This window comes from Pinus tabuliformis, chromosome 1_2 (genome assembly GCF_031772625.1).
Source record: "Pinus tabuliformis cultivar Carrire ecotype Pingquan chromosome 1_2, CPIR1, whole genome shotgun sequence".
NCBI classification, from domain to species: Eukaryota; Viridiplantae; Streptophyta; class Pinopsida; order Pinales; family Pinaceae; genus Pinus; species Pinus tabuliformis.
Window position 1 is genome coordinate 188644752 of NC_142298.1, and position 14112 is coordinate 188658863.

At 39.5% G+C, this 14112-nt stretch overlaps 1 protein-coding gene across 3 annotated transcripts in view; it reads left to right on the top strand.

The window, feature by feature from the left end:
• The first annotated feature begins 3504 nt into the window (after positions 1-3504).
• Positions 3505-14112, top strand: part of LOC149205126 (Cyclophilin-like peptidyl-prolyl cis-trans isomerase family protein) — a 454055-nt gene continuing 443447 nt past the window's right edge. The window contains exon 1 of one of the 3 annotated variants that reach the window (XM_089394898.1): positions 3505-3647. Coding sequence is in view for 2 of the 3 variants with exons in the window: in XM_089394897.1 (XP_089251023.1) it covers positions 3675-3920 (246 nt within the window). In the remaining variant the exon portion in view is untranslated. Of the gene's footprint in view, positions 3921-14112 lie in introns of all 3 variants that reach the window. The other 2 variants (XM_089394897.1, XM_089394896.1) reach the window with 2 other exon arrangements.

The window sequence follows — 14112 nt, forward strand, 5'->3', positions numbered from 1 at the left end:
AAGGTTTATTGGTGTGAATAGGTTTTCCCTCCTTAGGATGAGAACCTTAGGTTTGACAATTGATATTTTGGTTTCCCCTAGTGTTGGCATTGGGTTATTAACCCCAACCTCATTGACTCTTTTGATTTTGGGAATTTTCCCTTCCTTTTATTCTTCTTCTTAGGATTTGGATTAGGATGATTTGTAGCATTTTGTTGTGTCTACACTCGACCTTAGGATGTAGGGGCAGGTTGACCAATGGGAACCTAGGGTGTCATTACTCTAGAGGCTAGAGCACTTGGATATGAAAAGTGGAATATGTAAGGGTTTGTAATTGCACTTGGATAGGTGGGACTAGCACAAGATTTCTTAGGCATAGGATAATGTGGATGGTTGGAGGTGTAAAAAGTGTTATTTCCTCCTTAGGAGTTGATGTGAAAAGGATCTAGTGGGGTATAAATGTAGGAGGTATTGATTCCCCCATAAGGTTGACATTATCCATTTGGTTTTGGTGGATATGAATGTGGATAGTTATAGGTGGTTGATGTGATCACACCTTCTATTGTGTGGGATGCTCCAGGTGCAGCTAAGCCACTCGAACAAGAGCAAGAAGAATCAAGGAGGATGGTATATAAGTATTTAGGTTGGACATAAATTAGGTCATATTGTTTCTCTTTTTGGATTACTTCTTCCTTGGTTTGAAGGATGGTCATGGATACATATTTGGTGATGGGAAGGAGGGACTTCATAAAGCAATCCATAAAGAACTGGTCATTGAGCTTAGGGGCCTTATAGAGGTTACATTATCTATGCCACTCTTGGATATGATCCATGATATGGATGGCTATGGTTTGATGGAAATTGGTTAATATATCAATGTCGATATCAGGGAAAATTTTAAGAACCCCCCCTAAATTTATAAATATAATAAATGGGCGAATCTCCATGGTATATAGGAAAAATGGAAGGCAATTTTATCAATAATATAATATGTATATATAATTTTTTGGCGAATCTCTCACCAGGCATGGCGAATATTTTACTCAATTATAAAATCTTGTAAGATCTTGGCGAGTCTTTCACTAAATAATAAAACTTTATAAAGTCCTAGTGAATCTTAGCATAGGCTACATGTTGGTTTAATTCCCCCATTTAAATAGGCTACATTCTAGGTGAATACCATGGGTCAATACCATGTGCCATTTTGGTGAATACCATTGGTCAATACCATGTTCCATTTTTATTTTTATTAATTCTAATATTAGGGTTAATAATGGTTTTTTGCATGGTATTAATAACAATCTAGTCCATGGTATTTGTCCCGTAGTATTTTGGCCATAGGTTTCACCTAAATATAACCCATTTTTTGAGTGTTCGTAAATATAAGGTGACTTATGGAGTAAATATAAAAAAATGTTTTATTTGTTTACCATCCTCTTTTACAAATATGGTATTTGGCCCATAGGATTCACTTAAATAAAACCTCTTTCTTGAGTCTTCATAAATAGAACGAGGGTTATGGACTAAATATAAAAAGAGGTTTTATTTATTTACGATACGTCTAGTTTATTTATATTTTTCTTTATTTACCATACCGTTTGAGTAAGTATAAAAAGACGTTTTATTTATTTACCATACCTCCACTTTACTTATATTTTTATTTGTTTACACCGTTACATGTATATAAGGTGACTTATGGAGTAAATATAAAAAATGTTTTATTTATTTACCATACCTCTCATTTATTTATATTATTTATTAATTTACCATACCTCTTTTATAAATATGGTATTTGGCCCATAAGATTCACTTAAATAAAACCTATTCTTGAAAATGGGTGAATGGATTCACTTAAATAAAACCTATTCTTGAAAATGGGCGAATGGAAGGTTGTAAGTCCTAATTTCAAGGGCTAAATTTACCTTTTTTACACTCTCCCTTAAAATAAGGTGGGCTATTTGAGGTGATTTGTAAAAATGTACTATGATACAAAATATTCGCCCACTAAAAATTTAAAACCCCTTAATTTCGCCAAAGGGCGAACATTCGCCCCTAAAATTATCCTTGGTCGATATCACAGTGGATGGGTGATTGAAAGTACAAAAGGAAAACATTCATGATTGATGTAAATGTAGAATGGACATTCCAAGGTTGATCGACATACCACTAAGTGACAACATCGATAAATGTGTGCTAGAACAATTGTAGATGAATTGGATCTTTCATAAGGGAGTTAGAGAAGCACTACATGTGGAAGGGACAAATATGGTTGGTGGGATCCTCTCTAGAATTTCCATCAAATTTGGAACTAGTACATATGGACAACTTTTTGATGTCATTCCAATTACAGTTCGCCAAATAAACATTTGTTTTCTAACGAATTAGATTAGAAGCGTTCATTAATTTTTTTTTGTCTCTCCATTGAGTATTATATTACATTGTTGTACGTTCAACACACAAAACTAAAATGTGGTAGTTGTAAATTGATTTAATCATTCCAAACTTTTGACGAGCATGGTCATTGGACCTCCGAAAAAATATTTAGCTATTGTGTGTTCCATGAAAAAAGGTGCCTTTTGGCATTTTGGGGGTGGTTCTAATGTGACACCTGTCTATCACCATACCGATGCCCAATGTTGCCACAACTCCAACAACCATGGCAAGTTGTCATACATTTGACACATAAAAGAGCTTGTCCATTGAAATAGAGATAGTATGCACACACCCACGATTAGAATAAAGACCACGGGGTGGGGATTTATGACATAGACCAAACGAACTTTTGCTATTAAAAATTCGTCGATTACATTAGAGGTTTGACAATAGAATTTTTTTATGAAAATTACATTAGAGGTTTGACAATATAATTTTTTGTGAAAAGAAAAATGAATTGATATTGTATAATGTAAGACATACTTAGGATGCATTGAACATAGGGCCCTTAACTCGTTTTAAGGTGCATGCATAAGTGGTTGATGTTATATTGCATTTATTTTATTGATTTCACTACAAAAAAAATGTTTGATTCCACCACCAAAAAAATGTTTCTCATCGAATATGGTGTTGTGATTGTTCGATCAATGGGTCCCTACCTCTGGTTTATAAAATTTTAGATTGCCAAATAAAAATACTAATAATGATGAATATTCTACTTTTGAACCTTGAACTAAAAAAACTAATCAAACGATATAATCAAACATGTGAGAGGGTCAAGTTTGCCCATTAAAAGAAAATTATGCACCATTCTTAAAAACCGGTAGACCATGCAAGATTTCTGGAGGGGATGGCTTTGCCGGATTCCTCTCCATAATAGACTAATCAAACGATATAATCAAACATGTGAGAGGGTCAAGTTTGCCCATTAAAAGAAAATTATGCACCATTCTTAAAAACCGGTAGACCATGCAAGATTTCTGGAGGGGATGGCTTTGCCGGATTCCTCTCCATACTATTTTGTCTAAATTCTCGCAAATATCCGACCTTCCTACATGCTTTAAAATATGAAAAAGGTTTCAAACTTTAACCTATATACGTGTGCCATTAAGCCTTACGGCCTCTAAAAATCGATTTAATGAAGGAAGATATGTTGTGAGCGAGGGCGAAGTGTTCCAACCTTATCCGTGAAGATGATGTGGGAGACCTGCTAAGAGAAAGCCCGAGCAGACAAGGTGAGTGGACTGCTGTAAGGACCGACAATGGCAAAATTGGTATCATCAGTATGTGCATTTTCATGTCAGCAGCAGCACCCTCACTCTCGACCTCGTTTCCTATCCAACCAGGACCATTATAACCATTACCATAATCATTCTCATTATCATAATGTTTGCTATTTTCCACCAATGATGATGATGCAGCAACAGTTGCAGAAGCAGAAGAGGATGACGACGAAGACCATTACATCCTTGTTCAAATGCAACTCTTCAAACCACACATTGCTCAAGGTTGCACTTATCTTAACTCATGTGAAATGTTCCAGTTGAACCCGTGTTGGATGCTTTCCTATTCCCTCGTATGATTAGTCAGCACTGTAGATCAGCAGTTTAAAGTCCACTCAAACAATTCTTCTTTTTCAAGTCTGGTTAGTCAAAATACCATTCAAATTTATATTATTAATTAGTTTTGAGCTTGCCCATCAGCTTTACTTTTCAATCCACAACTAGAAAACTTTGAATGATTCGCCATACATGCACAATTGAGAAGAAAGGAAACAAAATGAACTAAATTGTATCGTACCAGTTAAACTTGACGCAATGTCAAATCCTTTAAAATTTGAACTTTCTATTTTATATCCATTCATCTCCACACAACACTGCACTGTTGGAAACGTTTGAAATGCGTTTCTGACGGTTTTAGAATAAGGTAATTATGTTCTTAGACATTTCTGTTAAGATACAGGGTTAAGCTTTGCAACCTGAGTTGGAGCCCCCCTTTAACTGATGGGTTAAATTCAGTTTTGATGAGCAGCCAATGGCAACCCAGTCCTTGCAGGGGCGGGGGTTGGGGTGTTTAAAGACGAGCATGGTCACATTCTGGGGATGTTAGCCAAGTTTTTGGATACCAATTGTGACAGTCAAGTAGAGATGGAGGGCCAGAAATTGGGCATCGTAAAAGTATCAAGGAAAGGATTCAAAAGGTCATTTTCAAGGGGCACTCGAAGCTTATCATAACCCATATCGATGGTAAAATCTCTGATCCCTCGTTATAGATGACAACAAAGGTCCCTTGGACACTACAAGCAAAGAAGTGTTTTGAATAGGGGTTCAGGTAAGAAGGTCTGCAAATAAGATCACAGATTGGTTTGTCAACCAATGAATCTTAACGAAGTCCCTTGTGATGAGACAGAGTCCCCAAGTTCCTAGTGAACTTAGTTAAATTATGTGTTACAACTTACAATTATAAATTACACTTTTCATTTAAATGTTTTCCTATCTAATTGTACATAACTCATATGGGGCTTGGTCACAATTGATCACTCACTTAATTATGTATTTTTTATTGTAACCTTATCATATTGGGTAAAACTTGATCACTTAACAATTTTCAGATCTATAAGTAGATAACACAATGAAGAGTGTACCATATGTGTACATTGTGGGCTTGCCCTTTCTACTTGCATGCTTGCTTTCCCTCTTGGGTTTCTATTCTTGTGCATGAGTATTCACATTGTTGTTGTGTGCCCATACCAAGTCGTATTGGATTCCGATGGTTAGGGAATTTTGATTTCTGAATTTCAGTCACATCAAGGTTTCCCCTACTCAGAATTCTCCTCAAACTCTCATTTGCAAGCTGCTCAAGTCGTCTATAACATGTCAACACCTTCCCCTATTGTTTTTAGGTCGCTAGCTGTAGGAATTTACAGGGTAAGTTCCACAGAAAGAATACCAAAAGGACACCGCTCACAACCAGATCTCAAATCAATACACCAGTATTTTTGACGTGGTTAAAACCCTCAGAGTGCAAGGAGGGAAACAGTCCACGGCCTGTCCCAACGTGGGTACTACAGGCAATTTATTAATCAAAGAATGAAAATTTACATAAGCTTCTCTCATGCACGGATTACCCGAACAATGACCCTCCATGCGCTTTAAATAGAACTCATGGACCAATCGGGTGTCAAGCCACGGATCAAGTGTCGGTAATACCGAGGTGAGAGTGAACCGTCGGATCACTACATATCGTGACCGTCGGATTGTAAGTTACAAAATGTACAACGGTAAAGAAACACACTTTACCTAACTCTAACCTAACTCTATACTAGACCAAGTTGAACTTAACTATATCCTATGTGTCGGAATATCCTAACATCCCCCCTTAAGAACAACTTGGGATAGGATTGAAGGATTTACAAATATGACACAATAGGAGAAGGAAGGAGGCACTAGAGCCTATCCCCCCTTAGTGACAACTTCCTGAACTCCAAGCATATATCGAAGTTTAGTGAACTTCGCCTCTGTGAGAGCCTTTGTGAAGATGTCTGCACCCTGATCATCTGTTGGACAATATTGCACTTCAAGAACATGGTCATGAATGAGCTTTCTGATGAAGTGCATGTGTAGTTCAATGTGTTTGCTGCGCTGATGCTGGACTGGATCTTTGCATAGCTGAATGGCACTTTGATTATCACACCAAAGTGTGGTTGAATGCTGCTGCTCAAAGCCAAACTCTGATAGGATCTGACGAAGCCACAAGGCTTCCTTACTAGCTTCCACGGCACCACGATACTCTGCTTCTGCTGACGAAAGAGAAATGGCAGCCTGTTTCTTACAAGCCCATGTAATAGGTCCTGAACCAAGAGTGAAGACATAACCGGCAGTAGACTTCCGATCATCAGGGTCACCAGCCCAATCAGAATCAGTGAAACCAACTAACAGAGGAGCTTCTTTGGCACTGTAATGAATCCCAAACTGTACTGTACCTCGAACATAACGAAGTATTCTTTTAGCTGCTTTCCAATGACTTTCACGGGGGTTTTGCATAAAACGAGCAACAAGGCCAACAGCAAAGGAAAGATCAGGACGAGTATGGGTTAAATACAGGAGTTTTCCGACAAGTTGACGGTATAAGGTAGCATCAACTTCAGGAGAAGTACAAGAGACTGAAAGTTTGACTCCAGACTGAAAGGGAGAAGGGGCAGGCTTACAGTCTTCCATGTGAAAATGACGAAGAATATCACAAGCATACTTGGACTGGGAAAGGAAAATACCCTCTTGGGATTGCAAGACTTGAAGACCGAGAAAATAGTGTAAATGTCCTAAGTCTGTCATTTCAAATTTCTTTTTAAGGCTGGACTTCACATGGTTTATAAGGTTGGGATCACTACCAGTAAGAATAAGATCATCAACATAAAGAACAAGGATGATAAGAGAGTTGCCCACTTTCTTGGTGTAGACAGTATTGTCAGAATGACACCTAGAAAAGCCAGATTCTAAAAGAAAGCTATCCATTTTGGCATACCAAGCCCGAGGAGCTTGCTTGAGGCCATAAAGGGATTTCTTAAGTCGACAAACAAGGCTGGAGTCTGTTTGTATGAAGCCAATGGGTTGTTCCATATAGATTTCTTCCTGCAAGTCCCCATGCAAGAAGGCAGATTTAACATCCATCTGATGGACTTCCCATTTTAAAGAGGCAGCAAGGGAAAGAACAAGGCGGATGGAGTTCATTTTGGCAACAGGGGAAAAGGTTTCAGTGTAGTCAATGCCTTCAACCTGTGAAAAGCCCTTAGCAACGAGACGAGCTTTATGTTTATCAACTTTACCATCTGGTCCATACTTGGTTCTGTAAACCCATTTACATCTAACAAGTTTGCGTCCCTTTGGTAGAGGAACAAGATCCCATGTAACATTTGTCATTAATGAATGATATTCTTCATTCATAGCTGCTTCCCAATGTGGATGGCCTGAAGCTTCTGCAAAAGTGTCAGGATCATGATTTACTGGAGCTTGAGCCAGTAAAGAAGAGGCTCTTTCAAACTGAGAACGTGTACGTCGCTGATCTGTAGGATCACCGGCAAGATCACCTGCTGCATCCCGAGTGGCACGGACCCATCTTGGAAGTTGAGGATCCTGAGAAGGTGGGGGAGGATTATCATCCTCGCTTTCATCATATGAAGAAGAAATGTTTTCAAAGATAGAAGAGATAGGAAGAGGTGGCACATCCGCCGGACTAGGCTCGCAGGCCGATTTATTTTCATCAAATTTTACATCTCTTCTAATGATAACATTTTTGGACTTAAATGGAATAAGTCTATAACCTTTTACATCTTCAGAATATCCAACAAAAGTACATTTCTCACTCTTAGGTTCTAAAGCTTTATGCTTTTCATCTGGAATATGGGCCCATGCTTCACTTCCAAACACACGAAAGTGACTTACATCTGGTTTAATGGAACTCCAAGCTTCTTCTGGAGTGATATTCTCTAGAACCTTAGTAGGAGTGCGATTGATTATATAATTTGCACAATTAATTGCTTCGGCCCAAAAACTAAGACTGCGTCCTTTAGATTGCAGCATACAATTAGCCATTTCCTTTAAGGTGCGATTTTTCCTTTCAGCTACACCATTTTGTTGTGGAGTGTATGGAACAGTATGTTGCATTTGAATTCCATTTTCGGTGCAAAAGTTGATGAAAGTGTTTTTAACATATTCTCCACCATTATCAGTTCTTAGCTTAAGAATTTGATGTCCAGATTGTTTTTCAACAAATGCTTTGAAGGCCAAAAAAGTGGTAAATACTTCGCTCTTGAGTTTTAAGAAGTATACCCAAGTGCGTCTGGAGAAATCATCAATGAAGGTTAAGAAGTACTTGCAGCCAGAGAATGAAGCAACAGGAAGAGGACCACATAAATCACTGTGCACAAGATGTAAAGGGGTTGAGGCGTGCCAAGAGGCACGTTTGTCAAAACTGTCCCGATGATGTTTTCCGAGTACACATCCGGAACAAACACCATCTCTGCAAGATACCATAGGAAGACCTGTCACCATATTTTCTTTACATAGATGCTGAAGGGAGCGATAGTTTAAGTGACCAAATCGCTCATGCCAAAGTTTGCTCACTTCATCATTATGAGCAACAAATACTGAGGGAAGATTGGATGACCCAAAGTTGTGAAACTTATACAACCTTTTGGAATCATCAGCAAGACCAGTAGCTAGAATCTGTTTAGGATCTTTTAGATCCTTGATTACAACATCATGAGGTGAAAATTCAACAATTTTACCTTCACCTGAATGAGTTATCTGATAGACAGATAGAAGGTTGCAGGATAAGGTTGGAACACATAATACATCATTAAACTGACCATTGTCTAGATGAACAGTTCCAGTCCCTACAACATTAAGAGATCTATCATCACCAATATATATATTTTTGGTGTTACAATCATTTAAAGAAGAAAACATGGCTTGGTTTTTGGCCATGTGACAAGAGGCTCCAGAGTCAATGAGCCACTCATGAGAATGAGAAGAAGAAGAAGATACATTTAATGCATAACCAGACTGAGATGATTGACAATGAGATGCAGAAAGTGCCATTCCGGAAGTTGAAGTTGAAGTAGGCTCCACATGGATGTTATGTTTCTTCATTGCGGCTTCCAAGGCTTCCATCTTCTTAAAGCATTTAGATTCTAAGTGGCCATCTCGATTACAAAAGTTACAATGTCTATCAGTCTTCTTCCATTTGTTTTTATTGGTCTTATCATTTTGCTGAAATGGTTTAGGACCATTCTTTTGAGGATATGACTTCTTAGGATTCTTTGAATTTGGTTGCTGCTGGGCGGCTAACGCTTTCGTGGAAGAGTTTCCAAGATTAAGAAGACCAAGATGTAAGAGTTTTTCTTGTTCTCTTATTAAGGAATCACAAAAGGAGTCAAAGGAAGGGGGCTTGTAGTCTTGTCCTTGACAAATGAAAGCTTCTCTTGTAGAATGGAAAGTGGAAACAAATACAGAGTAGGCTGGTCCCAACTTAGTAAGGATGGAATAAATAAGGTTACCATCGTCTTTCTTAACTTTAACACCTTCCAGGAGATATCTAAGGTTCTTGAATTTGGACAAGAAATCTTCAATGCAAGAAAAATTATTAGGATCCAAAGTAAGCAGCTCATTTTCAAGTTGATGGGCTCTAATTTCATTTTTAATCCCAAAAACTTTAGCAAGTTTTTCTAATGCTTCATGAGGAGTCTCAAGTTCTGCAATGTGGAATCTAAGATCAGGAGAAATGGACATCCCTATCAAACCACGTGCTTGATCTTGTCTATTTTCCCATTTTACCGCCTTGTCTTCATCTTTTGGTTTCTTCTCTTGGTCTGTGGCTATTCTGAAGAGACCTTTACTTCTAAGTAAATCTTCGATGTAGGCTACCCATTGGAAGTAGTTAGTGCTGTCAAGAATGACTTGGCATGGGCTTTCCATTTAAAAAAAAACTGAAGCTGAAGATGCTGAAAGTAGGTGTTCCAATGGATAGATCTTGAAAAAATAGGCGGTTTTAAAAAAAACGGCTCTGAAAAAGGCTTCCGGATGAAGAAGTTATGGCTTTTTGAAAAATAATTGTTGAAGTTGCCGGCAAAGTGCGCGAATGTGCGGGAATGAAAAAATCCGCCCCCACAAAATGGAGACTTGAACCCAAGACCTCTACTCTCTTAAAATAGCTTTGAACCAATTGATCTATACAAAAAATTTGAGAGAGAGAGAGAGAGAGAGAGAGAAGGGGGGGGGGCCTCGGTTTGCGTGCTTGCCTTGAGAAAGCTCTTTTTCCCTACAAAACACAAAACACAAAACCCAACACGAATATGCAAAGAAAAACGAACCTTGCGGCTCGAAGTTAGCTTTAGCCAAAAAACTAGAAATTTTTAAAAAAAAATCTCAAAGTTAGCTTTAGCCGAAAAACTAAATATTTTTCTCAATGTTTCTGATTTTCCGAGATCACACTAAGGTGCAGGGAAAAGAGCATACGCATGAGAAAAATCCTTCCTTTCTGTTTCTGATTTGCCCAGATCGCACAGAGTCGCAGGGCAAAGAGCATACGCAGAAATGAAAGGTATAGATCCGGTTAAAAAAAAAGGCTAAATAAACTGAGACCGAAATAAGCAGAGAGAAAATAACAGTAAACTGCAAAAAAAAAACACTGTATACCTCCCGATCTGAAAAATGACGCAGCTAGGGCTACCGGAAACCTTTTCGCGTGAAACGAAAGGGGTTCCTCACTGGAACAGATGCTCCGAACGCAACAGAGCAGTCCTCTCGGCCCGAAAGCAGTCAGAAACAGCAGATCTAGGAAACAACAGCCGCATGCAGTTCTACCGGCTTCAGATTTGGATCACCAACGGACGCGTCCCTCAAATAGCTTTGATACCATGTAGGAATTTACAGGGTAAGTTCCACAGAAAGAATACCAAAAGGACACCGCTCACAAACAGATCTCAAATCAATACACCAGTATTTTTGACGTGGTTAAAACCCTCAGAGTGCAAGGAGGGAAACAGTCCACGGCCTGTCCCAACGTGGGTACTACAGGCAATTTATTAATCAAAGAATGAAAATTTACATAAGCTTCTCTCATGCACGGATTACCCGAACAATGACCCTCCATGCGCTTTAAATAGAACTCATGGACCAATCGGGTGTCAAGCCACGGATCAAGTGTCGGTAATACCGAGGTGAGAGTGAACCGTCGGATCACTACATATCGTGACCGTCGGATTGTAAGTTACAAAATGTACAACGGTAAAGAAACACACTTTACCTAACTCTAACCTAACTCTATACTAGACCAAGTTGAACTTAACTATATCCTATGTGTCGGAATATCCTAACACTAGCATGTAGGTAACACCTTGTCACTATGAAAATTCCAAAACTGAGATCCTATTGCAGCAACTAGAAATTATTCTTCTAATTATTAATTAATTTAACAATTTATTTGCTACTGCAAATACTAAGAAAATCACACTGCAACCTTCACAATAAAATATTGCAAAAATAAAATAGTGCTGGAAACTGAGAAAATACTAACACGCACACAATAAAAATGACACTGTTATTTTTGGACAAATGTGCCCGGAAAAACCCAACTTGGGAAAACCGGTGCAATAGATGAGGGTTTTATTATTATGCAGTGGTGAAATTCTGAATACAATCTATGGATGCTCAACTGACAATCCAAACAGCAAGAAAATTTGGCCAAATTATTTAAGGGAATTTGCCTTCTTCCACAAGCAACCCTGACAAAACTTTGTTGATTTCTGGTAGCATCGGATGTGCTCTTAGCCTCAAAATTTGCAGGGAGGCTAGGACACATGTATTCCACAATACCGAGAAATCATTTTGGGAAATTCCACCCGGAGACAGTTTTTTTAAAATAATTAATTATTTTTAATGGGTACATAAGTCTAAACTTAAGAAATTAAAATAATTAAAGGGTATTAATTAAACTGGGGGTGAAACTTCTAGAAGAGGACGAGTATCAAGCCAAAATAATCTGAGCCATTGATTAGAATCTAATCTGGGCCGTTGGTCCTCAATGAGAAGATTATAAGAAGAGGCTTGCTGGGCATTTGGAAGATACATTGGAGAGAGATCAAGAGATCGAATTTCTCAGAGAGGGCAGCGCAACAATTGCTAGAGAATCGATTGACGAGATTTCTTGCAGTGAGAGGCAGGGATAATTCCGGTTGGAGAATTTCCTGATTTGGGAATACATCGCAGAGGAAGCAGTGAGAGATCCAGAAGAGGCAGCGCAGAGGTTACACTGGGCAACATAGGCTGATGCAGAAGCAACGCAGAGCTTGAGAGGAGATCCGTATTTTGTTGGAGAGGTCGAGTTCTGAAGCTGGAAGTCGGGAGGGCAGAAATCGAAGTCTCATAGGCAAATTAATCAGCAGAAGGAGTGACCCTCTCCCCAGAAGTTGTGACGCATGGCCTACGCAGAGGCAGCAAGGGACTAGCCATTCTGTGGTTGGATCAGTCAGGATCACCAGTGATAGTGTGAGGTATATCTCACTCATCTCTCTGTCAGTAATATTCTCTTTATTAGATGGCCAGCAAGGCATCAAAGATTATATTCAAAAAATTACTGCTTAATAATACAAACCCTCAGTAGCTGCACCGGTTTTCCCGCATTGGGTTTTTCTGGGGACATTTGTCCAAAAATAACAGTGTAATGTGTTGTATATTTCTTTCTCGCTCAGTTTCTTGTTTCCGCATATAATTTTAATTGGTGAAGTTTGCAGTGTATTGGTTGCGGTATTTGTTGTAGGACGCAGTAAATAATTTGTTCAGTAATTAACAAATAGAAGGAACTTAATTAGTTGCTGCAGTAGTGATTCGGGGTTTCTCGAATTTTCACATGGTATCAGCGCTGCAGGAGAAGCAAGAGAGCAAAGTCGGAAGAGCCCAGCTCTAAAGAGAAGGAGGTTAGAAGTGCTGCGTAGTGAGCAAATCGAATCCCCAGAGGGATTGCGCAGTCTAGGCCATGAGGGAAAATTTTTCGAGGAAGGTCTCTCTTTGGGTGAGTCGATAGAGAGGTAAGACTTCTAGGTCGAACTTTGCCAGTGTCAAAGGGAGCAACGCAGAAGCTTCAGCGAAGAGGAGGTTTCTGGTGAGACGCAGTTTTCTGCAGCAATCGCTAAGGCAGAAAAGAACGTCAGAAGGAAGAAGAGAGACACTGTAGAGGGAATTCTTCCTCAGAGGACTTCCAGCCAAGAAGTCTGAATTATCATTTGTTGAGCAGCAGCAGATCTACTAACTCCAACAAAGAATGCCTAGGCCAGCCCAGCAATAGCGTAGAGGAGAGAGGAGGCAGTTCGACATTTCGTTGGCATAGATGGCAGCTAATAGGTTGCGAGATCAAGATCGGTTGGAAGGTGCATCCAACTATGTGATCTGGAAGGTAAGGATCTCATGCATTCTGGATGAGCACGATCACAAAACCTATGTTGACAGTGTGGTAGTTGTACCAACAGATCCAGATCTGCTCAAGAAGTACAAGGCTGAAATGGCGAAGGCCAAATGATTGATCCTCAATGGAGTGAGAGATCATGTAGTGTGTCACATTGCCAGCAAGGATACTGCCCGACAGATGTGGGAAACATTGGCCACGTTATACGAAGGATCTTGCGAGCAGCGGAAGATGTACTTGGAGGAGAATTTGAGATCCACGCAAATAGAAGGGGGAATGCATTGATCTGTTCCTAACGAAGCTTCAGGAAATCTGAGACTCTTTAGCGGCTGTGGGGTCAACACCTCAGACTACCGAGAGGGTGAGGCTGGCCCTAAATTTAGTTTCTGAGGAATAGCAAGTGTTTGTCTGGAGTATCCTCGGCAGAGAGAGAATGCCAGATTGGGAAGGAATGTGGGCCGCGTTTTAGCAGGAAGAGATGAGGAGAGACTTAGTCAAGTGGAAACTTGATAGTAGCAGCTACAGCAGTGGGACGAGGCCAAAGGAGGAGGAAGAAAATACATCCCTTGCATCTAAGGGGCAGCAGGAGTAGTGAAAGAAGAAGAAATATGTTTCAAAGATCAAGTGCTTCCAGTGTGGTGAACTTGGTCACTATGCTACACAGTGTCCTCTAAAGAAGAAGGACAAGGACGAGAAGCATGATCTGAAAGCTGCATCCGCAAAGATCGAGGAGGAAGAGTTTGC